The sequence below is a fragment of the Rhipicephalus microplus genome, chromosome X (genome assembly GCF_043290135.1).
Source record: "Rhipicephalus microplus isolate Deutch F79 chromosome X, USDA_Rmic, whole genome shotgun sequence".
Classification (NCBI taxonomy): Eukaryota; Metazoa; Arthropoda; class Arachnida; order Ixodida; family Ixodidae; genus Rhipicephalus; species Rhipicephalus microplus.
This window is the reverse complement of record NC_134710.1, coordinates 276979845-277006746: the sequence shown is the minus strand read 5'-3', so window position 1 is coordinate 277006746 and position 26902 is coordinate 276979845. Positions and strand designations below refer to the sequence as shown.

At 46.6% G+C, this 26902-nt stretch overlaps 1 protein-coding gene across 3 annotated transcripts in view; it reads right to left on the bottom strand.

Annotated features, from left to right (window-relative positions):
- The window catches only part of LOC119161478 (guanine nucleotide exchange factor VAV2), a 253021-nt gene that overhangs the window by 112246 nt on the left and 113873 nt on the right, over window positions 1-26902 (bottom strand). For all 3 annotated transcript variants that reach the window (XM_075879212.1, XM_037413969.2, XM_037413970.2), the window contains 2 exons: window positions 7237-7353; window positions 6265-6323 (listed from right to left, as the gene is read on the bottom strand). In XM_075879212.1, the coding sequence (XP_075735327.1) occupies window positions 6265-6323; window positions 7237-7353 (176 nt within the window). The remainder of the gene's footprint in view (window positions 1-6264; window positions 6324-7236; window positions 7354-26902) is intronic.

Sequence of the window (26902 nt, the reverse complement as noted above, 5' to 3'; positions counted from 1 at the left end):
CGTAAGTCTAAGCTCATGGGTGATCTTTCGTCCCCATTGAAATATGGCTGCCGGGGCCAAGAAGTGATTTTTCTTTCTTGGAACTACTGAATATTTCTGAATACGGAATTGCATCACTGTCTAACAGCACCAGAATAGTAGTCGACCAGTCTGGATGGGCACTCATGTTACTTTGGCCCAGCTAGTTCTAGTGAATATTTACACATTTCTTTCTGCGATAAAGATATTAAGTAGCTTGTTATGCTATTTCTTTTGTTTCTACAACATGCTACTAAATTGAGATCAGCTGATACAAATCACTTTTCATTTTTGATGCACCCAAATGTTCTAGGCCATTCTCAACACTTGTAATATATATATTTTTATATAAGATCTTCATCAGGTTGTTCAGGAAAGAAGGCATCTGTCATTAGTGTGCTTTTGCTTGCCATGTTACTTTTTGGGGTGTGGATGGGTAACAATCACTTATGAAGTGCTTGCACGTTTTAAGCATTCCTTGCTTGTGTTCTTCCTGATTTTTCTTTTAACAATGTGTAGCCAGGTAGTACTGCTTTATTTTTGATCACATCAACTTGTGACGCTTATAAATGTATGATGCAGAAGAAATGATTTCATTGTGTGCATTGTAAATGAATGAACTAATATTTAAAATAAAAGCCTGTGAGTTACATCACGATTCCGTAAAATGTCTTCACTAAAAGCACAATACACTCACAGTCCAGAAAACTAATGCCGTTGCACTTTTTCACACAAAAATGTGCTGAGTGACTTCTTGCACTTTGCACAAATCCTTTGTTTACATTTTGGTGCTCTTTTGAGTCTTAGAGACTTAAAGTGATACCACAGCACAGGACAGCTTGGCCCATCACATGCAATCATATCTCCTTTCTCGGGACCCTTGCAAACACAGCATAACTCGCCACTAGCAGTGGCAGTACTTGGGCTGTTGTCACTTTGTACATTAGCAAAAGATGCGGAAACATTTCCACCAGACACCGATGGTTTATTTTCTTAACCTTTTGTAAACCGACGTCCCACAAGTCCAAGCAACATTAAGTAAAAAAAAAAAGCCTCTGCAAAGCGCAGATGTGAAGCGAGAAATGGTACAGTGGCAACAATTCTTTCCACACTTATTTCTTCTTTGTTCCACACAACAAAACCGCAATACTCTCGGTGCCAAATATACAACCGAGCCTGTACTTGGAAGTAGTACTTGTGTGTTTTTCAGAGTTCCAAAGAGCCATCCTATTCAGAAATATAGATGTTCCTCTCGTGTAGCAGTTCACTTAGCTTTCCATCTCACATGCTCTACGGACAATTAACTTCAACAAGCCCTACACCACAGCAGGCACATTGTACGAGCAAGTCGGGTGTTGCACCTATAAAGAAGTGCTGTTCTTACAACAAAAGGCCAGTGTCTTTGAACAACAGATTTTCATGGCATGCATTTGTGATAAGCTTTATTTTTTCCAAAGCTTTCACTTCATTTTCTTTGCCGTACTTCCCTGGTGCAGTTGATAACTTGAATTCATGAGGGTAGCATATGCGTTTAATGAGGCTGAATGTAGCAGTCTCTAGCTTCATGTGGCACACATCATAGAACAGTGATGCCGTTTTTCGACCAGCCCGGTACATGTATCACTGTGTGCACATGCTTTGCTTCCGCATTCTAGATTCAATGTTGCAAATGGCTTGTGCAGTGATGTCCAGGGTGCTGTACACCTTGGCGCACTTTGCCACAAGGTCATCGAAACCTAAATTCAATGCACTTTCGTCAAAAACTGACGCAAATCGGTGAACTCGAACAAAGCTTCTCGAACAAAGCTCCACGAACAACCCTTTTGTTGAGTGAGGTCGAACAGCGTGAGATGGCATCACTGTTGCAGATCTCGTGAAGTCGACTTTTCCACATAGCCATTGTCGCCTTCGCCAGGTCGTGACAAATAACCAACAGTTCGGAAGCACGGGAAGGCGTCACAGTCGTAGTTCTCAGGGATTGAGCAACTGGCCTGCCGAGTTAGAGAAAGTTGCAGAACACTGTATTTGAATGCAGCCATGGACCGTTGGTCCCAGTCATGTCAGCGTCCATCTTCTCGCCAGAGGAGCTCACCTTTCCCCCTCCACCAGACTCTATCTCCTCACCCTGCCAAGTCTTCAAGGCATGGGCCGGGAGCGTCATTGTGGGGTGCGCTTGTGTTACCCATTGGACATTTGCACCCGTCTTTCTCATCAGCTGAGTGGTCCAACATCTGCACCCTTTCTGGTGGGTGGACCACTGAGACCTCACGTCACCTAATTCGCGGCAAGAGTGGTCACCGCTTTCTTCGGACTGACGTGTACAGAAAACGACGGGCTATAAAAGCCGAAGTCATTTGTAAATAGTGGCTGAATCTTTGTACAGTTTCATCTTTCTCATCATGTAAATAAACCTTTGTTCAGACTCCTAAGAATGCGTGCCCTCACTGGTGAAGATCGGCTATGCAAACAACGGCTGTGGGCGAGCTACCGTAAAGATGCCCGCTGTACCTGCCATTTACCTTCCTACCCTTTACACTTTTCAGCCACATTCCACGCGGACAATGAGCCAGCGGCCGTATTTTGTAGTTGAACTTGCTATCCCGGTTCGTTTGATGTTTCGGCAGTAGCTTGATGCAATGTCAGCATTGTCATTGTTATAAAGTTAGCGTACGCTTCTGGGCACCGCATGAAGACACAGCAGATACTGCTGTCGCGGGGACACAAAAGATTGCGACAAAGAAAGTCGCGTAATATTTTTGTGGCTTCCTTTTCCACACAAGGCACGATTGAACTTGGCATGTTGTCATTCATTTACTTTTTTAAAGTTATTTTCGCAATTTATCTGCATGCACGATATAGTTTTCAATCTAGCAAAAATGGTAGTTTGTCGTCAACATGTGGTTGCACCCGACGCGACCGATCTCGTTTGTCGCTCGTCGCTACTGAGATACCATAGATAATGCCATTTTCAAATAGTATTGACAGTCTTGCAACAGTTAGGGTAGGTAATTTTGCCCAGACACTCGTGAATAATTTTGATGAAGCAATGAATGATGAGTCAAAACTGAAACAGAGAGCTGCTCTGTCCTCCATGGTAGGCATCGGGTGACGTCACAAAATCCGCTGCACACTGCCACAGCTAGCCAGTGTGTAAATATTTCTGACACGCGAAAAGGAAGTTGGCGATGCCATCCAACACGGAATGAAGCTGCGCCAGCTCGTCTGAACTTTACAAGTGACAAGTTTAGCGATGATTGCAGCTAATTTTGGGAGCACGGAAGCATCATCTTTTGATTTCAACCCACTGGCTTTTGAAGCATCTGACATGCTCCGAATCGATCTCCTTGTTGCTCACTATTTTGCATGCTTACTTCAATATCCAGAAAAGCTCCTTGTCTCGAACTTGACTTGCCGCTACCTTCAATGCAGCACAAACACGTTTCAAACATTGCACTGAAGGTAGTGGCAAGTCAAGTTCAAGTCAAGGAGCATTGCGAGAACCGACGTCAACAACGACTAACCCACTGTATGCAGCTGAAAAAACTGAACTGTGCTCGCATCGTTGTCGTGCCATATAGAAGAAAGTGCGCGTTGTATCCATCTGCTGGACAAGGCACGATTTTGACAAAGAGCAGAAACTTGCGTCGCATACAAAGAGTGGCCAACGTTTACAAGTGTGACTCCAGAATTCACTACCATTTTTTAAAATTGGTTTTCTAAGAAAGACTAAATGACTTATAGTTGTATAATTTGGCAAATATCACTATTGTACCTGTGAGAATACGCATTCAAAGTTTCTTGAAATCGATAAAGTTAAAAGTGCAGTGAAAAACATTTACCAGCGATTACGATACTGCCAAATGCGAATTCTGATTGCAGCTTTCTACAGGAGCAATGCGAACTGTGTTTCAAGTTATGGCTATTCGTAGTTGTAGAAATGTAACATTCATAACCTATTGCCATATAAATTGCCAGCACTCGAGCGCTTTGCACACCACTACGTACATTGCAGGCGTAACTAACTAAGCAAAACGCGGACAGCCCCGCCACGGCAAGCGAGGGCAGCCGCAGTGCGCGTGTCAGCCCTGCATGCGCACGAGCTCCGACTGAGGGCCCTGAGCACATGTCCGAGATGGCACGCTGATAAATTTCGGAGGCACGGGCCACCAAAAATGTTTTGGGGAGGCGCTGTCAGAGTTTTTCCGGTGCACATGCGCAGAAGGCACCCGTGAAAAGGGTCCATTACTGACATGTGCCCTATGGTGACACATATATACACTCTAAAGAAACACTTCAGAGCCACAGCTTTGTCGTTGCAACTATATTTTGGGCATAATACATTTCATGCATTATCAATGTTGCCCACATCTGAGCGAATAAAGAGACATATACTCAAATAACCTGGTGTTTCACTTGTGCGTTACCCCCATTTATACAATGAGCTACGCTTCACAGAAATTAGGATGTCGGCGTTGGTGTCATTAGAGATTAGTAGCTGGGTGGCTCAGCGGGACCATGCGAACGAGCGGAGACGCCAACTCCACTGGCCCCTCCGCTAGCCCTCCGAGTCACTCAGCTATTACTTAATGTCAACGTCGATGGTTGCGAGTGAATAATCAGCGTTGTCCATAAACGAAACTTCAAAATAAAAATAATAAAAACACTTTGTTCGAGTGGGATTCGAACCTAGGACTTTTACGTGACAAGCTGGTGTTCTACCACAAGGGCACGGCCACACTTTATTCCTTATTGCTCGTGTTTGAAAGTACTTCAAAAAACACCATATGCGAATGCCTTGTAGTGCGATGAATGTCCTTAATGCATGCAAAGATTGCATGGCAGCAGCGTAGAAGCCATCACACCAGGCGTTGAAGCATATGAACTGCGCAACGAGTAGTTGGTTTAAAGGCACACCCGTTCATTACAAAGCACACTGGTATAGCTAATCATCAGCAACAGCAACGTATGCAGCTGTGCAGGTTGCCTTCCGGATGCGTAGTAGTGGGTACCTCACCAATTCGCAAAAAGGAGATTTCTTGCCTATGTAGTGTAAACTTCCCTACAGCACCTATACAAATCATTCTATAGGATAGCTTGAATTAGCGAGTGTCACGCGCACAGACAATCCTTTTCTTGCGGCATGGCTGCGTTGTCCATTGAGAGGCAAAGCCAGGCTAGTCACTCAGAAGGCGATGCGAACGAAGCCTGATTGCGCGGTCACGTTCTACTTTTGAAGGCAGAGCTCCAGCATGCTCTAAATTGTTCGTGACGCAATTTTCTACGTAGATCCAGTCATTTCTTGCCCCAAGTGACCGATCACGATAGTAGGTATGTAGTGGTGATGGGTAATCAAAGACATTACATATCAGAGTGAAAAAAAAAGTGAGGCAAATTACTGCAAAGTATTGGAGAGTTGAGTCGCATTTCGTAAAAATTCTCCGATTTCAGGCATATGTCGGATTATCCATTTCACCCAATAATAAATACCAGTGCTGTGGAAGTGCGTGGAGTTGTGAAAGCAATGACTAAGGGACACTAAGAACAACAACAAAAAAAACGAAAAATAATCTTTACAAAACACAGTTCCAATTAGAACTTTTTTACTTCGGCTTTTGCTAACCACTGAGCATCTCGGTCCAGATGTGACGCAAGGATGGCAAAAAGTCGGCTCATTACTAAAAACAAATCACCTAAAAAAATTCCACCCAAAGGCGGTGCCACAAAAGCATCATAAGTTATATATATACGTACACGCATACATACTTTCAGTCCGGCTGTGCTTTGTTGTGCATCGCCCACTGCACACTTTCTACGGTGCAAATTATAGACATAGTTCTTTTTTTTTTAAAGCATATGGTCTACAGAGCGAGCCGAGGGTGCTAACAACGGCAGTGATGTTTTACTGCAAGGAAGCTTTTTGCCGTGAAAAAAAATGAAAGAATCCTGGATGCGAATCAGCCTTCAACTTGGTTCTGATTTAGAGTTAATTTTTTATGTGTCAAACATACCTGAGAAGATGAAAGTACAAAGAAGGGAGGGACGCTTCCTCATTCAAAATAACAACAAAAATAAAACTAACAATCCTTGCAGAGTATATGCCATAGTAAACAGTGAAAAGGACTGAAGGGCGCTTTCGAAAGAAAAGATCCTTTAATCCTTCCACCAAGAGACGCCTCTGTGCAGTACAGTCGGGCACATCTACCATCACCCGGAATATAAAAAACAGAAAGACGGATCAGGACTCACCTAACACCGGATTCTTCCGCCTTGGGGGATCTCGAGAGCACCGCCAGCGTGTGTAGCACCTGCAATGTGATTTCGGACATGTGTTTAATCAGAAAAAAAAAAGAAAAAATTGGGATACATTCGAAAGAACTTTCGGATCAGAAATAGGCTCGCTCATACATAATTTACAGACTTATTTTTTTCTCCTTTCTTTACTCGCTGTACTTGACTTTATAACAAGGAGAAGATAGTTAAATAGACGTGACCGTTCTAACGAACAGCGCTTCACTGAAAAAAAAAAAACAGAAAATAAAAGCCTACAAGATGAAATTCGCGCTTTCTGTACGCTCAACTCTCTCAAGTGGCAAGTGAACTTCATGTTCGAGTTAAAAGAATAAGAGAAAACTAATACGGCAGCTGTTGCTGAGCCCTCAACGGTAAAAGCAGCATCGAAAAAATGAAATGCACTGCAGCGTGTACAGACTGCAAGAGGGCGCCGGCAACGTGATGCACGCAATTTGGAGACGCTGCTATAGGGACTGCCGACCTGACTGAAGCTGCTTAGCTACTTACACAAACATGGTCCACAGCTGATGCTGCAATGAATGAGGTCAGGAACGTAAAAATGGGTCGCTTTTATACGTAAATGTATAGGTGCAATTTAGCAGTTCCGGTCCTTGCGCCACGACGATAACATCCCACGCTTTCATTTGGATTGACCAAATCTATACAGGGCTTCGAAACACAAGTGCACTGTTCTCCATATGAATGTTTTAATTTCAATGCTATGTAAATTTACTGTGCATCAGCAGTAGAACCCACGGTGCTATACGCTGTCTCGAAGCGCTCTTTGATGAAAGCTAGTGCACTCACCCCTGCACTTTTCTGGAACACGGCACGGCGTGTGGGTGTACGCGCATGCATGCACAAACACACACACTCTCTCTCCCTCTCGCATCAGCGGTATAGCAGCAAAGCCGCCTTCTTACGCACCTTTCTGAAGTCCCCATACTCGAACAGCATGTTGGGCTCGAAAAGGTCACTGTTGCTGAGGTTGAAGACATTCTTGCAGGTTTGCAGAAACGTCCGGATGTTTTTCAGGCAGAGGAACTGCATAGCCGAAAAATAATATCCATACTTATTAGAAGGTGCATAAAAATGCACAACACAGGCATGCACGCACACTTACACAGACTGAGTTTCCCGACTCTGACATGTGAGCCCCCGTGAGTGGTGCCGCAATTTCAAATTGAACATTGAACTCGGAAGCCTAGGCAAAATGATCTTTTGAAAGACGTGTTTCGGGGACCTTCGACGCAAAAATTTTGGTCTGTCTGTGTCTGTTCATGCATTTGTCTGTTTGTCCATTATTAACGGTTGTGGGTACTCTAAACGGCACCAGCCGATAGCTCAAACGGCCGACCCCATCCGCAGCGCCCATCAAAATCCCATCCGCAGCACCCACCAATGCTGCTCAAGATTCAGCATTTATTGCGTATATCTGAGGCACCATAACAACACGTATATATTCTGTATGTGCATCTTTTGCTAGAAAAGGCATACATAAGTAATTCTAAGGACCATAGCATTTATCACGTTGCGTTGCGCTGACCATGCAACGCTTGCCCGAAAATGCGAGTGTTTCCAACGTTTTGCCAAGACGACACGGTGGTGGCACCTACCCGTCGCCTTGCGTTCTACACCTTATCACCTCTGAGACGGGCGCGCACGCCCGCGTCAGATCCGCATGCTGCGTTTCCAGGATAACTGCCAGATAGCACTCATGTCTCTCGTGCGACGTGACTTGATGCGCTCGTTCGCCTCCGCTGCACGCTCGAGGCATTCTAACGCAGCGCCTCCAAAATACCATTCACCGATTTTCTTGCGCAGAACATCAAATAAATGTTTTGTTCACTCTCTCCATAAACAAGACTATCGTCTTTCGATGACCTTTGCAGATTAACATGCAGATAGGGGGCCAATTTTTTTAAAACGATTTGCACTTCAGGGCCCGGCTCGTCACCCGTCCAGTGTGTCATATCCCGGTCACGAAGTGGTCAACAGGTTGAAAACAAGGCAAACAATGCACAAAATAAACCAACAAGACCTAAAATAGTACTGTAAGCTAAAGAAAATAACCTAAATTATTCCCAGTATTTCGCCTGAAATCGCGAAAAAAAAAGCTCCTACAATAAATGTCCCGCTGAGACTCGCGCCGCGAAAGTGAAGGCGCCCTCGACACGGCAAGTGCGCGATTATCGAGGCGGTGGAGGGGCGCACGAAAAGGGAGACGGGAACACTGGGACGTATCACAGCGAATACATGAAAAAAGGTGGCTTGAGTGTGGATGAGTTATTGGTAGGGGTGCGAATACCGAGCGTTGATAGCAGTGCGATCAGTGAAAACGATATACAGCAGTTTTAAGATAGTTGAACGCAACTGAAATTTCATTTATTTATTATTTCAGAGCATTTATTCGTTTATTTATACAAACACCTCACGGGGTCCTATGTTTAGAACATTGTGTGAGGGGGGGGGGGGGTAAGACCGTATAAACAAGAACTAGAAAATTATTGTACAACATACAGCGAATTCAGTATTACAATAGAAAAGAAACAGATGATTGAAAAATACATTAATAGGGACGAAAAGAAACACAGCAAAACACGCTAAGGCAATGACAATATATAATATATATGAGCAAAGCAACCACAGTAAAGAAATCTATTTTACTCAAAAAATACAATCTAAATGTATAGACCGAACACTAAACATGTGACAACTACTTGAAGTACAGCAGTAAGACAATGAATTTCTTTGATAAAACACTTGTATGCGGGAAATATATGAGGAAAAGAATAGAGTGAGCTTATTTTTAAAAGTTGTGGGGTCAAGTATGTTTACAATGGTGCCAGGGAACCCGTTCCACATTTTTATGCCCGAGGAAGTACAGAGTTGCTATATGCGTGCGTTCGCTCTTACAGACGTTGAAAGCACATGCTATTATGCAGAAGGCTTGAAGAGCGATGCGGTTTTCTAAGATGCAGTGTGGTTTGACAGTTACCGTATATTGTCTTGTGTAGCAAGCACATTAGAGCAATATGCCTACGTGTATGAAGATGCGAAAGTGCATGCTTGATTTTTGTTATACTAGATAGTTTGTAGCATTCATGAGCGATGAAGCGTTCATGAGAATCGCATATCCACGCAAGTAAAAGGTCATTCGGGTGCGACGCGTTGCTAATCAGTCGCATGTCATGGAGGGTGGACAGCATTTAAACCTTGGACAACGGCAATGAAAAAACGAAGAGGAGGTGGAGATAGGCAGATTACATGCACTGCGGAAACAGATGATATGCAAATTGTGTATCCGGTAGTGGGCTTGGGATGACGCGAAGTGTTACCAGGTGAACCATGTCTTTTTATAAGGAAAAAAAAAAAACAGCTATCATGCGAGCATGAGTTTGACTCGGGCTTCGAAAAGAGTTGTGCTCATGCTACGCTCGCATGAGAGCATGAGCGTATATAGACTGCGTGACGTTTGCTTTGGACAGGCGACGTCAGTTTAACACATGTCTATATTGTCGGATGCTAAGTCATATATGCAGTACGCGAAGAGCGCAAAGCCGCGCGTGAGAGAGAAGCATCACTGTGACGCCAACAGCGACAATGTGTTATGTAATCGCACATTCATGCGTTCATGTGACGTAGCGCATTTTTAAACGACAAATTGATTGATCAGCATTCAAACAGTGAAAGCGGTGAAACTTCAAAACCTTTTTTCTATTGTGGCTGATCATGCATGCGGTACAGCGTCGTACCGTTTCCAATGCGTAGCACGAGCTACCGCGAGATACGTAAGGCAAAATTTGGGCGGTTCCTGAAGGCAGTGCTGCACCAACAGCGCGAACTGTCGCGAAAAAAAAAAGCGCTACAAACTGGCATGTGACGCTCGTGGCAAACATCTAAGACATTCATCTGTCGGTTTAGTCGCGAGATGAGCATGAACACGTTATCGTGGCATAGCAATTAGAGAGCGTTGTGCTCAAAGGCTGAGGTATGATTCAACTGTAATCTATGCGTGTCGGACGTAGAAGGTTGAAAGTGTGGAAAGACAGGGGAAAATATCTACTTATGAATTCTGCAATGTTCCTGAAAGAGGCAGTGGCGTAGCCAGGGGGTGGCACACCATAGCTCGTGCGCCCCTGCCACGAAAATTTTTCCACATGGCATCACGAGCGAAAAATCACCACATCGGTGCCCGCTGAAATCAAGTAGATGCCTCTCACCTCCCCCCGAAGAAAATTTTTGCCTAAGCTCCTAAGAAGAGGTAAATAATTCTTGACATAGAAACTAAAGAGAGATGAGGGCACCATGCTACTATGGTACTACGCAGCACTTAAAGAATGAGGACCGGGAACAGATAGATGCGAAAGCTCGCATCTGTCTTAGCCATCGTTTTCTTTTTTTTTTTTTTAGTGGCGCACAAATAACCTTTTACGTGCAATAAGGGGTGAAACGCGAGGGCCTCGCGGAACAAAGCGCGTCCCGCTCGCATATGCCCTCCTGCTGTTTCGGAGCCGTGTTGTGTCGAAGGCTTTGTGAGAGGAGGAAGAAAAGGGACTGAATGCGAGCGTTCCCAAAAGGTGTCAAGCTGTCTCGGCACGAACGGCGCGTGGTGCGGCGGCTGCTGCGTTCCGGACATTTTCAGCGCCGCTTCACTGCGCGCTGAGGCGAGACAAGCGCGCGAACAAAGGGGGGAAAAAAAAGAAAAAAACATGCTTCACGTTTCGCGTACACGCTAAACGATCGGGTGAACTTAAAAAACGGATCGTCCCGGTCGGCGCCCAGTTTCGCGACTATGTGCACCACGACGCAGCACGCGCAGCACTATCGGTTTTACCCTCTGGTAATGCAGCAGCAACAGAGCTGACCGCTACAGTGGGGACAAGCCGAGCCAGCGAAAGGCGGGGGAAGCGGTGCCGAAATGCAGACGCCGATCACACGATTATCACACCACCACCTCTGGAGATAAAAAAAAAAAAAAAAAAAAACCCACGTCAGCCTACACGCAGCGGTGACCCGTCGCTTTTCATCACACGCAGTTTGCGCAGCCTTTCTCTCTGTGACGTATCACTATACCGCGTGTGGTGACGACACGGCGAACAAATGCAGTTCCGTGCCAGAGAAATCTACGCGCACATTCGATCCGCTGAACGGGTGAAGCTGCCTTCATTGGGCGCTCGTAAAAAAATGAAATAAATGCACCGCAGTCCACGGCTTGCAGTTATGTTGATTTACACATGTATCTATCAGCGCGATGGGAAGGGAAGTGGGGGCAGTACGACGATCAAGCAACTCTCGCTCGGAAACGATCTCAAGCATGCACGAAGAGAATTCCGTTGTTTCGTACGATGAGCGAGCAGCAGTGACATGCTTCGAAGGTTTAAGAAGTTTACAAACGTGTTTTCACGGTGTGAATCTTATCTGAACCGAGAGCGATTCATTGACAACATTTGCGAGACCCCGCAAGTCAAACACGATGTCCTTGAGCGAGTGCTATGTGAATGTCGATGGTGAACAGCTGCCTTTGCAAATTATATATGTATGTTACCGCTAAAACGCGCATTTCCTGCGGCATTCGTGTCTTCTCAAGGCTGTCGGTAAACTACCACCACGCTTTCTCCCGCGCATTTGTATATAGCGCTCGGATTTATGTTGCTTGAATGCCAAGTTTGTCACACGGCTTTCAATTTATTAGGAGGTCAGTGTGAAGAGTATAAACTTACTTCTGCCCTGTTGAGTCCCTGGCACCATTTCAATGCGGTGTGTTCAGTTGCATAAGAGTTTCACTTTTGCCGAGGTTTTCATCGGGTGTTGACAAGGTCGTATCGTGAGTTCAGTGACACATTTGATTTTTTGCAGCTCCTTTGAAAGTATATACATGCGCACAAAAAAGTTTTTTTTAATGTTTACTTCGACCATGCATGTTTCTTGCAGCGCGTGTTTAATTTCAGATTAATATCCACGTCTGACCACGCAGCGTGTTCGTTGATTCAAATATCAATTAGGTTGTTTTTAACAGCTCCCTTGGTGATGGTCATGCCACACAATACCCACTAGGATCGAGCATGTTTTTAGTTACGCCGAGATTCGCCCCTGATAACCGCGTCAAAATTTCGCGACAACATCGAAAATTTCATATCTGCCTTGGCTCTCTTTTCAACTCGTTTTCATAGCGGCAGCTGTATATCGCCCGCGGCTCGGGCACATGCAAGGACATTATGTTTTACGTGCCAAAACCATCATACGATTGGGAGGCACGCCGCGGTTTGAGACCCCATATCAATTCCGCTCACCTGAGCTTTTGTTAACGTTCACTTAAACCTATTTGAAATATATACGGCAGGACGACAACTGACACACAGTGCACACACACTGAGCGTCGCCTCTGTTTACATTGAGCATCACACCGCCGTACGCTTGAAATATGCAAGACCAACACGCCCTGTTTATCATTCTTGCACCAAAATCTGAGCGCAATGTTACTGAGTACCGCTCCCGTGAAAATGCAGCTGGCGTATGTGGCAATAGAACTCACGACTTCGGTCCTAGCATCACAACACCTCATTATGCTAACTTATCGGTGGTTGTTGCGTGCAAGACCTGTACGCATAAACGCTCAGCGCGAACCCGCAGCACAAATCTGTTCACACTGAGCGGCGACGAGAAGTCTACAGTCATCAGCTGAATAAAACACTTGCTGGACTTACAGTATGGTATTTTAAGTGTATTAAGCTAGCAAGCTCCACCGCTCTCGCACTATATACAGCAGTCTCGGAAAGCCAGAGCCCAATCGCGAAATGTATACAGCAATTATCTATTTGCTGAAGTTTCAGTTTACAAACACGCTTCTTTTTAATAAGAGTCCGGCCATCACGTTTCTTTCAGATAAATAATAGTTTGCAGTACTGTGCACGACAACAGATTTTCAAAGTAACAACACCACGAAGTATCGGCAAACTGCCATAATCTACTCTTGACGCCTTCGGTAAAACTTGACGGGCAGTTTTCAGGTCTTCGTCATGTTCAAACTTTTGTAGCAGCTCACAATGCATTAGTCGTGCGTGCCAGCTTTCCACAATGACGGAGCGCTGCCCATAGCGTGCAAATGCGAGATAAGCGCTCCAAGGAACACGTTTTTCGTGCGCGCATTGGAAAAACCTAGCAAGCGCGGCCCATCCGAGCAACCGGAGCTTTGCACTCTTTCCACCATATAGGGCGGTGAACGGCGCTGCGCAAACTTGACGGGCCGCATGAAAAATAAGAATCCCCATTGCGATATCTGTCGTGAGTATATATCGTCCCTGCGCTAACCGCCATCACTACGAAGTCCGTGTGCACCAGAAGACTGTTCGAGGCAACAGACCACGCCTCACGTCAATTAAGTATATATATATATATATATATATATATATATATATATATATATATATATATATATATATATATATATATATATATATATATATATATATATATATATATATATATACGCTGTCCTCGCTATCGTACGCCCTGGACATTACTCTGTAAACATATATATCCTTATGTGTGTATGGAATACATGTACTATATGCTGCTAACAGCCACGGAAAGGACACGTCAGTATGTGCTATTTGCATATATTATAAGTTATTGCTAAATAAATATCAATATTTTGATTTGATTGATATGTGGGGTTTAACGTCCCAAAACCACCACATGATTATGAGAGACGCCGTAGTGGAGGGCTCCGGAAATGTCGACCACCTGGGGTTCTTTAACGTGCACCCAAATTCCGCCTCCATCGGAAATGCAGCCACCGCAGCCGGGATTCGAACCCGCGATCTGTGGGTCAGCAGCCGAGAAACATCGATATTTAAGCTGACGAGACAATACGAAACTTCCATGGTCCTTTTAGAAATGCGAGGAACGTTCTGATGTTTCCGCCTTGCGCAGCTTTATTGTTTGCGAGCACAAACGCAAGACATAACACCTTCGCTCCAGGTACGCTCGCTGAAAATTTCGAAATTGTCTGCGCGGCGGAGATATCTGCGAATTGCACCTCCGGTGTTTGAAGCAATAGGCGCGAACATTGCGATTCTGTTAATTCACTGTCCCACGCAGACATCGTTCTCCCTTCTTTTTTTTTATTACGAAAGTATTTTACGCCGGGGTCCACCAATATTTCACCGATGCCGTTGCCGTCCCAAGAATGACGGCGTCCCACGAACAGATGATAAATGAAAACTGGAAGAAAAATTGTCTTCGGGGACGCGATTGAGCTGGAATTCGAAGCCACGACGCCTCAGTCAATAGTTGCTGGGCGCTCCTCTGCGCTGCTAGCAAACCTATAGAAGAGGCTTGACAGACGTGTCTTATTATATCTTTCCCACCGTTTCCGCGAGAGAGACGCCAGTTGAAAGTGGAACGCCTTCTCCTGCCTCTACAGCGTGTACCTGAATGGCTGTGGGGTGGTGTATACATGAGCGGAGGCATAAGTCACCATTTTGCCGGGGATCGTACGACTTGCCGTTCCTCTCCTCGAATGACGACGCTTTGAATGAGTGCATATCGATTGCAAGAATGCTGGTGCTTGTGGATGCCATATTTGCGCGGGATTCTTCGTATACATGCTGTGTCCGGGCGTATGTCAACGTCAACTACCACAAAAGCTTGATCACGACCATGGACGTTAGTCGTCGGGATGGAAATGCGCCAACGACGGTGCATCCACGTACAACGGTGCTATAAGCGTCAAAGAGCTATAAGCATTGGGGGAAAAAACAAAGCACCAGGCCTGCGCTGCAAGCGCAGCAATGTCACATGCAGAGAAAGCTATAGAATAGCAGCCTTTAAGAGTCTTTAACACCATTTGGGTACCTGCTGCGAGAACTTGCAGGGTACCCAATACGCCATTAATCATTGAGTAGTATAAGCAGGCATTCATTACGTCATCCTTCGTCTTCGGAGAAGCGTGGTACCTGCTGCACACTTGCAAGAAAATTTGTGCAATATTTGTGCGCTGTGGCAGACGACGATGAAGAATTATGCCAAAAGAATTTGTAATCCCCCCCATCCCCCGCTGTGGGTATGCGCCACAGTTAATAGATGAACCAGATCAAGCTCTTGTAAAGAGTTGGAGCATTGGACGACCCACTCGTTGCGCATTTCGCATTATCAGACACCTGGTTGTTCTTTCGCTCTTCTATAACGCTTTATTACTCATATTAACGCGATTCCTTCCTCGACATCAAGCTTGCCAAGGGCCAGTTTTCAAGGGAGTTCCAAGCACCGGCGGGGCTCAGTAGTAGAATACTGGGCTGTCACGCAGGGCACTCGGGTTCGAATCCTATTGCATCCTAGCGTGGCGTTTATTATTTACAGACCCTTTATTCGTGCGATGGTGGTTACGGGCACGTGCTGACAACAACGGCGCGCGCGTGACCCGTAACTACAGCTGTCACTGTGAATAAACAAAAGAAAAAAAGCGCAACATCTGTTCTTGTCAAGACAAGCTTCACTTTCGTGCTATTCCAATGACGGAGGTTTCAATCATGTTTTTAGTTGGTGTTTTTGTAATATTAAATCAGTCTAACAAGAACCAGGTGACGCCGAACTGTAACCATGCGTGTAAAGTTTCGCTTGCAGAACTGTATAACGCTGCGTGCAAAGTTTCTGCCAGCGCCGCATGGTTTCTGGGAAGTTTTTGAACTTGTATGTTCTGATTGAGCCACTTCATCAAAAAAAAAAAAAAGAGAGAGAGAGAGAGAGAGAGAGAGTCTGGGTGCGGCAGAGGCAATTAGTTGAGCGGAAGCACGCATGGCGCAGAAGACGCTGAATTGCACGCGTGATTTACCCCGAGGGCGAGATTCCCTATTCGTGACCTGCATGACCCGCAATTATTCCGATTAGGTGCCTCTTTATATTTCGCAAACTCGGTGTATCGAAGGAAGTCGGGAAATCGATAAGGCCACGCAAGTAATTATAGAGCATGTTCAAAATGCAAAGCGGAAATTTCCACGAGGATCCGTCTGATGCACTTTTAAACCCCGAGACCAATAGAAAAGATATAAAGAGTGAAGAGACTACTTCTTCAGTACGTTGTATAAATTTCAGCTGGGTGTCATTCAAGACTACGTTGAATTAACCTTAATGAGAGAAAAAAAAGAGAGAGAAACGAAATTCGAGACAGAAAACATTAGGCGTAAAGTAACTTATTTATTCATTTCTTTAAATTTCAATATGTCATTCCATCGTGGTGGTGTAGCAGTTACGGTGCTCGGCTGTTTAGCCGAAGGTCACGGGTTCGACCCCGGCAGTCGCCTTTCGATGGAGGCGAAATGGTATGGAGCCCCGTGTACTGTGCGATATGTCAGAGTATACGTTAAAGAACCACAGGTGGTCGACATCTTCAGAGTCCTTCACTACGGCGTCCCTCATAACCATATCGCGGTTTGGGGACATAAGACCCAATATATTATTATTATTATTATTATTATTATTATTATTCAAACTGATACTTCTTACTCGTCAGATGACCAGCGGACGAGTGCGGAATCGGAGCGCACACGCCGTGGCAAACGAAAACGCTACGAAAAAAAAAAAAAGAGCCGTTCATTTGATAAGCAGTGGAAGCAAACTCCTTCCACGGAATCGGACCGTGGAATAAACCAGATTTCCGGCCCCCCGCGGACGACATACGCTGCCGCAGCACACGCTGTAATAAGACAGCGGCGGCCGCCCGAACACTGCATGTATATATGCGCGCCGCATTCGGGATCGATGGGTTACAGCGCGGCGCGTCGATTGGCTGTGCCAGCGGATGAGGCCAGGCGAAACGAAAGCGCGGGCAAATGAATGTATTGTGAGCGTTTTGACATCTTACGGCGTGGTCTAGTGCACGTGGCCCAGTGAAATCAGATCATCATCAGTAGCAGCAGCAGCCTGACTACGTCCACTGCAGGACAAAGGCCTCTCCCATGTTCCGCCAGTTAACCCGGTCCTGTGCTTGCTGCTGCCAATTTATACCCGCAAACTTCTTAATCTCATGTGCCCATCTAACCTTCTGTCTCCCGCTAACCCACTTGCCTTCTCTTGGAATCCAGTTAGTTACCCTTAACGACCAGCGGTTATCCTATCGTATATACGTTCGTATATACAGCGTTCTAATATATGGTTCGAAATGAGAGCGTATACGTAGACGCGGACAGCATTGACAGGGACAAGCGCTTGTCATTTCAAACAATCATGTGTCACCAACTCACCCAATACACCATATTGAATATACGCTTGAACAGCTCTCGTTCACTGTCCGTTAAGGAACACAAAAAGAAAAGATTATAGACTGCCAGCAATTCGCAATTATCTAATTCCCAAAAAGTGGTAACAGTTTGCACATTGACACCGCAAAACACACCCACACCAACCTACCCCCCCCCCCCCCCCCACACACACACACACTGACAAAGCGTTGTGTGTGGCTTGCGTAAGCAGTATTCAACGTTATAGCACTAGCAATCCTGGTTATGTTATTTACATTTAGCGCCACAAAGTGCGAGATGGAGCGCACTATATAGTAACTTGACATGTAGTTTCCCAGGAACGCAGCTTGCCACTGAACGGGGCAGTTCATCACGACCCCAGTTCACCGGTGGTCATTGAAAGCGCCTCAAATGTATACACCTATATGCTACAGCAGAAGAAACTTTCAAATAAGTGTATATTACTTTCCTCCTTTAACGAATACGTGCGCATACAGTTCCTCGATTCCCCTTTCAGCAGCACGCGACCAAGTTCAAAACCCGCGAACACGCTCGAGCTGCGCCACAAACGCCGAAAGGGGGAAAGTGACCTCTACCGGGCCGGTCACTGCAGTGGCAGGTGTGGGCAGCTCTGCGGTGACGTTCTCTGGGTCAGGGCCGCGAGTGCAGCACGGGCGAGATCACTCGAGCAGAAACTCGCAAAGACGGAAGAAAAGCACTCGCAACAACAGCGGTATACGTAGGCAGGGCCAGTTATAATGGTGCATACGCGCAGAGAGGTCGGACGGAGGACGTGCCCAGTCCTTCGTAACGAGGCACCACCGGCCCTTCAAAGGGATGGAGCACGCTGACCGACGCGGCAAAGGAATGAGACGACCGCAGCGAAAGAACGGAAAAAGCTGCCGGTCCAGTCCGGGCACGTGCAGCTCGTTCGGCTGCCCCGTTCGCGTCCAAATCGATCCACGGCTGGGCCACGCTTGTGCCTCCGGTCACGTAGCAGCTGGCGAGCGCGAAGAAAAGGCTTTGAAGTTCCAATTATTCTGTTTCTTTGTTTCCGCGCAACTGGGAAAAAGGCATGCTCTAAATGTGCCGAATGGAGAAGAAAAAGCGCCGGAGGGTACAAAGAGTCTGGACTAAAGGGAGAACAACAAGAACAAAAAGGAATCGGGTTGGGGAAAATGTTTGGTGGGAAGATCAAAGCATTGGGAAGATTCCGCCATTCATGAGAAATGTCGCATACAGTAGGATTTTGTAATGAGGTCAACTTCAGGCTTATACACACTTTTCTCAACTTTGCGGAAACAAAGCGGAAGAGCAGCTAAAAAGGACTGGGCATTCGACTTTTTTTTTTCCAAAACGGGAACATCGCGAACTGAACGCACGCATCAAGTCTACGAAAAAAAAAAAAAAAAAAAAAAGGTGGGCAAAGGATGTCTTTGTACACGCTGACGAACGCTTTCAAAACAGAGTTGGTTCAAAAAGGTTGGCGTTCCATAAACTGTAAAGAGAAAGACGCCGATAACAACAAATAAAGAAATTGTGATGTTTGATATCTGTCTGATGACAGGGAGTTCTGAAAATAGATGACAGGCGTTTCCGCTATGTCAAAACAACTTAGGCAAACAACAGTCACAACATGCACGTTTCTTATGGGCCAATGGCGCAAGCAAGTTTATACTCGCGTACGTTATTGCATGATTTTGTTTGACAGTTACCATCTATTGTAACGCAATAGGAGAACAGTGGGACGAAGTTATATCTACCGGATAAATAACACGCATTACGTACGCGATTTCCCAACGAATCCTTTTCCTCCGCAGAGAATAGACTTGCGTCGCTCGACGGACGCAGGTGCCGTCTACCAGAAAACTGGCATATGAAAGTTGCAGGGGATCGCCGAATAGGATCTCATCGTATAAGACGAAAACGGGAAAGCGTATCCTTTGGCGATGTACTGCAAAGTTCGCTGCGGGAGCTTCCCTCTCCTACGCCGCGGCTGCACATGGTTGCTGCGGCGCAGTGAAGCGAGCGCCGCTCAGGCGACGACAGCTGGGTGCGCACTTTCGTCAACGAAGCCAAGAAACGTGATCGCAGCTCCACATTTCTACAGTGTTTCATTTCTTACCCTCCACGGGGCCGCTGAGGCAGTCTTCGGCGCCGGCGTCAGTTCCGGTGGCAAAGGTCACGTGCTTTCCGGACACTGCTTTTGCGGACCCCAGCTGAGAGCGAGATTTCGCTAAACTAGCCAAGAAACGCTTTCTCGTTAAAACGCTCGCAATTTAACTCCTTTTTGAAAGGCCTAAGGACGACACACACAAAGGCAGCTTTTTATTCAATAGTGCTACCCCCCCCCCCCCTCCCCAATGCCACACAGCTATAGATAGGGTGCACCAAAAGTTATGCGAGGGTGCGTTGTTTCCTAGCGAAGAAATCAAAGTACCCACGCGCGGCAACATGAGAAACGACGAAAAGTGCAGCGCTCATGGAACCCACATAGGCAAGGCTGCGCATGAACCCGCAAAGCTGTCATTACGTAAGAGTGCGCGAACGAGATCGCCCACGCGAGAGAGGAGAATAGCTATATATATCATGGCGCATTCCCCCTTTTCGCCCCCGCGCGTGTACACGTTTTCCTCTCAGTACTCCGAACTGGTGTACAGCTCAACACAAGCCCCGACAGTGTGCGTCGCTCTGCTAGCTGTCACAAACTGTCGCTATCCTAACGACCCCGAGAAGAGCGCAGTGAAGAAAACATTGGTGCGACTGCATAATGGCGGCTCACTGACTGACGCGGCGCACAAAACGGGCGCGTAGACAAATGAGAACAAATCAAGTGCCGTCACAGAGAGCATCGGCGCTGTGCCCCGGGTGTTCGGAATCTGCAGGCGCCCCCTTACCTTGGCAGAGAGGTGTCGAAGGAAAGATGTGGCGCGAAAAGGAGGTGGTTAACGAGATATAAACGAACGCCAAAGGCGGACCCTGCCTCGAACAAAGACAGCGAAAGACCAAAACGGGAAGGGGTGCAAACGACTCTCTCTCGTGGAGCCACGTGCGAAGCGTCGACGAAAGAACAACAATAATAAAAAAAAAAGCGCGGCGTGCGACCTTAGGCAGTCACCCTCCGACATCGTCATCGGTGGAAAGGGAAAAAAGGGAAGCGGTGCCATCGCTTTTCGCGCGGTGAAGCCTAGCAGGGAAGAAGGGAGATACCGCACACGCCACCGCGGCCCTACGACAGAGCCGGATTCTAGCTTCGCCTGTTCGCCTTCCATCGCGAACAAGAGCAAAAGAATGCAATCTTTACGCGCGTTCCTTAGCGGCACTCCGGGACATTCGGGAATCACCACACGACTGCCCTACTCAGGATATGCAGGGAAAGAATGGAATACCTTCCAGTCCACCACATGCCAGTTCACGCGTCGCAATTTCCAACAGATAAGCCCCCCCCCCCCTCTTTTTTTTTCTTAGTTCATCCGTGTTTTTGTGCAGTATTCCATCTTTCTTCATCTCTTTCTCTCTCCACTTCGTAGTTTTTTTCCGCTTAGTTTTGATTTATTCCCACAAAAACTCTGCCCGCTGAAGCGTCTAAAACGATCTTGGGCATGATCAACATTGTACTAATTATTAATTTTTGTTGGACAAGTGCGCCTTGTTTACGAGGTAGATTCGTTAGTACGACGCAAGGACAATCCTTCTCTAACATGTTATACCGTCCACCCTCTCAAATTTCTCATTCAGACAACTTTTCAAACATTCCGAGACATTTAATTAAAGAAAACAAATTTAAAAATACAAGCTGCGACGGCTGCACTTCTGATGGAGGCGGAAATGCTGTAGGCCCGTGTGCTCAGAATTGGGTGTACGGTAAAAAAAAAAAAAAAGCCCAGGTGGTCAAAATTTCTGGAGCCCTCCACTACGGCGTCTCTAATAATAATACGGTGGTTTTGGGACGTTAAACCCCACATATCATCAATTAAATCAAGTTATACTTTTATGTTTGATTTATTTGCTCTAGTTGCACTTATCTTTACAAATAGGTCACCCACTAAAAGACGTAACAGCGAGTCAGTGTTCACGCCCGCAATCAATCAATAGACAGAAATATGCGCCCATTTAAACTGTTCTACCAATCTCGGTCCCTCTACCAGAGCAAACGAAAAAAAAAAATCAAGGCAATTTCTCCCGGAAGAAGAAAATAGCAATGTTTTAGAAAAGCTTACGAAGCTTACAGCTTTGTCCGTCGTCTATACTGACCTTATTATCGGCCACAGTTATCCGGTCGTAAACATCAGCTTAAATTCACAACTATGGCGTGACGAGCGCACACACAGCCATGACCAGATATCACTCGATCACCGCGAACATTCGCTCTCACAACGATAGCGTCGCACAGTGCACTCCCCACGCTGCTCATTGTTGCAACGCGTCTCGTGCCCTACAACACGACCTGCAACACAGTGCTTACACAGCTATAGTCAGCGCTAGCTTTTGCAGTCGCCGCGCATGGCCTGCTAAGCACGGACTTCCTAAGCGCAGCGCCGAGCTAAGAGCAGCAGCCGGGTGAGCGGTAGCAACGGTTTGAAAACAGAAAAAGCATTTAGAGACGCGAGCAACGAGTGACACTCTCGTTCCTCTTCTAAGCACTTCCAGTCAAGCGATTCCGGTTTTCCAAATATTCAGAAACTTTTACTTAGGATAAAGCTGGTACGCGATCGATGGTTCTGGTTCAAACCAAGAGTTAGATGCATACGATTTAGGAGGATAAATTTATTTAAGATAAAGACTAAGTAATTGCGATAAATAATTAATAAAAATTAAGTGAGTGACTTTTTTTTTTTTGTGAGCGGCTGGATTCTGTGGCACCTGGCGGAGCAGATCCCAACCACGCGCTTTATTTCTATAGCATGGCCTTCGGGATCCGCTTCAGCAGCTCGACAAAACACAGCTTAACATACACCGGGGCGAACCAACGCCGTCGTGCCAGCGCCACTACCAGACACGTTATCACAAATTGGGGTCACCTCCAGATTTTCTTTGTATTATTATTAGTAGTGAGCAGCCGTGGTTTGAAGACGGGAAAGCACGGCTCGGCGTCGTTTGCGAGAGAGGGAAGGGCGTAAAAGAAGAGGACCGTTAGGTCAGACCACCTTCTCGAGGCTGAGGCACTCGAACCTCCTCGCAAACCCTTCCCCACTAAATCGCTGGGCGCTTGGTGAGGCGCCACGCATCGAACCAACACTCTCCTCGACTTACCGTCGACCCCACCGCGCAAACCTCGATGGGCACGTGTAGTTAAATCAAGTCTTCGCGAATAACGTCACTCTGAAATCGTTAGGGCTAAAATAAACTAACAGCGTCCTTATAAATAGTATTGCAATAACACTGACCGCGATCTCCACGACCGCGAAAGGTCGGCGCTGACATCGATGCGACGCCCCATGCATTGACCGGAGGCAAAAAAAAAAAAAAAAAAGCGAGTTAGTGTAGATGCATGACTACAGTTCTCCTGCAAGAAACACTGCACATAAAGTACGAAAAAACAAGCAGGCCTGTGTTTTCCCTCTAGTAGCAATTTAGGTCCTCTCATTAAGAAAAGACAGTCCAATGAAGGTACCCCTCACATGCAGGACCACTGCACCTCATTGTCGTCTTCTCCAACCTTTCATTAATGCGTTTGAATATAATAATTGTTGAAAATGCTAACCTCCGCTGTGGTTTGCATAACTGCGACAGTATACGCGAAATGTGTTAACGAAAGTGTGAAACAGCGGTTTAGCGTTTCTTCGGTGCTAAGTTCAATATCTGTCACCGTAGCCAGCGAAATATTTCGCCAAATTCTCGAGACCTGCAGTTAGCACCAAAGAAGCTAAGTAATGAGGCTCTAACGTCTGTGCGGTATTTTCCACGCGGAATCATTTGCATATAGATTAGGAGCCACTGCGTTCCGTGCGTATATATCCCACGAAGTAAATTGAACACGAGAGCAAGTTAGGTTTATCGAAACTACGCATGGTGAGGCTAAAGAAGGCTAACTTCATATAAGTTACGAGAAGTACTGTGGTATCTGTAGATAAATGTTGACGTCACGAATACTGAAAAAAAAAAAAGAGCCAGCAGTGCCTCATTTCGTCATGGCCAGAGACGTAAGCAGAAACTTTTTTCGAGGAGTGGGAAAGGCACCTCCTTGATTTGAAGCAGTGCGGGCAGGGAGACGCTGTCGAGTGTGATTTTTTTTAAATGCGAAACACTTCTTTGCGAACTGCAGGCACACGTTGGTGAAACATCAATTGTAGTTGCAGTGCTCGTACTCGAACTCTATATAAACATTACACATGTACTCCCACGATATGAGCGCCACGCCAGATTAACGTCAACTGTATACTTAGGCGCCAGCACTAGCCAAGGTTACCATCCTCGCAAGCACAAGCGCAACATATAAGCTTACCGCTTGACAATAGCAATGTTGCTTTTAGTATCATTACGCAACTATAAATAACTAGCTATATAAATCATATGCGACTGTTCAACATATGTCTGTGCGTAGAACGTACGTACGTATATCTTCGGAAACATTCCGTAGCGTATCGCAAATTAAAAAAAAATATAGCACCACACTGCAACTACTTTTTCGCTGCATGCTTCGCATAACATCGATTCCCATGATACGTAGGTTTTGCCCATTTTTTTGTTGTAAATGCCAAGCTAAAAAAAAAAAAAGTTGGGGGGGGGGGCAAGGACTCGGTGTGCTACCCCCTGGCTACGCCACCAGACAGGGCACCTTCGAGAATCATCGGCTTCACTGAAAAGCGGCAATCCGAATCACCATTTTGGTGCGCAAACGATACACGTGATACCCACATCTCCAGTGCAAACATAACGATCAGTTATAACGATGACATTAGTGAAAACTAAAATGATGAATGTGCACCAATGCATGAGCTCATGTGCATTTCGCAGCGCCTGTAGAAAAGGGTGCGGAAAAAAAATTAGTCTTTCGAAATCTACGGGCCTTTGTTGGGACGTTACGCTTCTAGAAAAATGCTCGCGTTATCAGCGTTGGACGTATACATGTAGTATAGTTGTGCGTGTGGATCGTGCTTCGATATGCAATGCGACCACGGCAGGCAATCACAATGTCACTCAATTGCAAACAAACCTCGGGTAAAGGCGGCCGCGGCGACTCTGGTCATTGGTTACAAATCGAAGACACAAACATGATAAAATTCATACTTAACACGGGAGTGTAGCGGTCATGTGGCAAGTACAGTAGCTACACGTTGTTCGGTCAAGTAGCGATGGCGGTGGGCTACAACGTGACGGTGCAACGAGTAAGAAGAATTCTTCGACTAAGCAATGCAGGCCACGGCATCGTGTGAAATTTCGCAGCCATGCATTCAACACACGCATGTATGCATTGGTGAACACAATGTATGTATCGTGTTTGTTCGTGTGGTGCGGTTCCCATGGCGCATCCGAAAACATTATGTAAACGTTGCGTGCAGGTGCGTTAACAGCACACTTTCAGAGCACCACATTGGCGTGAAAGAGCGTGAACATTTTTTGTGCCCTTTCTTTAGCTCGAAGCAGAAAAAAAAAAGGTGACCGCACCTATTGAACGGTCGTAAGCAGAGAGATACAGGAGCCCGTGCGCAGCGTTCGGCCACGAATTCATTGCTTTTCTCTGATCAGCTGTCGCAGCTGTAAGTTAAAGCGGACAAAGAGTGTGATACCGAATGTTACTGTACATGGACTTCTCAACCGAGCAAAACGAGCCGAGACAAGTTGTAGTTAACGTAGACTGGAACGTTTTCTCTGTAACGACTCGCCAAGTGCTTTTTAAAAGCAAGGGAACGACTGCAGCCACGACGACCGGCAGCAGGGAGCCGCGACTGGCAGCTCCCGAGATCAGTCTTGCTTAACGCTGGCCCTGCACGTCGACATTGGTTGACGAAGCCGATGACAAATCTTCCCCGGGGCCACGCACGTAATATACGCAAGCACCGCGGACTGCAGCAATAACGAGGAGCGATCGGCCGCCGTACAGAAGCGAAAGCACCGAGAGAGGATGAAAAAAGAGAGAGAGAGAACAAACGGGGACGAGAAAAATGATAGCACTGCGTAGCAATAAGTAAAGGAAACAAGGCAGTCGGCAAACGAGAAGTGCCCTCGTAAACGAAGAAAAAGAAAACAAACGCAGGCTGTGGACATTCGGACGGTGGAACTCGGCGCCGGTCGGTCGGTTGGAGGCCGCGGGGGCGACGCGACGCAGGCTCTCTTCTGCGGCGTGGATGGAGAGCACGTCACGGTGAGCCCCGAGTGCGCACCAGAGGCCGCCCGTACGAATGTACAAGGCCGGCCCACACGGAAAAGCGGTCAAATGGTCCGGCAGGCAGCCCCCCATCCCCCCTTTCTGGCCAAAGGGCGCCGCGTTGCTGCGTAGAGAGGAGGCGACGCCAGGGGCGCGGCGCCGTGAGTCTGAGCCATCTTCTCTACTGGCGACAGCCGTGGCTCAGAAATCGGAGGAGTGCGCGCGGAAAAAGAGTGGCGCGTGTTCTGAAACCGCAGAAGCAACATATAGCACGGTCTACGGCGAAGCTCGCATGCGGTGAAATGCATATGCGAGTTACACAACATATATAACTCGCACTGCTCATGCGCCTTCTTTCACCGCGCGCGCGCGCGCACGCACGCACGCACGCACGCACGCACACACACACACACACACACACACACACACACACGCACACAAAGATTTGACTGATTGATATACGGTGTTTAACGTCCCAAAACCACCATATTATGAGAGACGCCGTAGTGGAGGGCTCCGGAAATTTCGACTACCTGGGCTTCTTTAACGTGCACCTAAAAGCGCAGCACGCGGACCTACAGCGTTTTCACCTGCATGTTCGGTCCTTCGTATAGCATAAAGGTGAACAAATACGGGACAGTGACGGGTGTATGCACGGACGTGCCGCAGCGACTGCACAAGCTCTTTGTCGCACTCCATCCGACACGCAGTGCGGGGATGGATGGTGGCGTCGTTTTCGATCCTATGTAATTCGGAATGCTGACGACCGGCCTTCGCCGAAAACACAGTCGACGTCAGTAAGCTTGTATTGGTGACTGTATCGCCCAGCAGGTGAAAGCAGGTGGTTATCGCGCTTATAGGTCGTCATCCCTGTTTCCACGTGCATGAGCGTGCTTTCCAAACTATGTGTTTTGCTCGTGCAAGATGTGCCCCATACCTAAAAACGACTCCTCACTATGTACTACTTTTTTTACCAAAGACATGTGGGGGCCATCATATCGGGCTGTTAAATAGATGTTCTCTTCTTTTTGTACATCGGGACGTG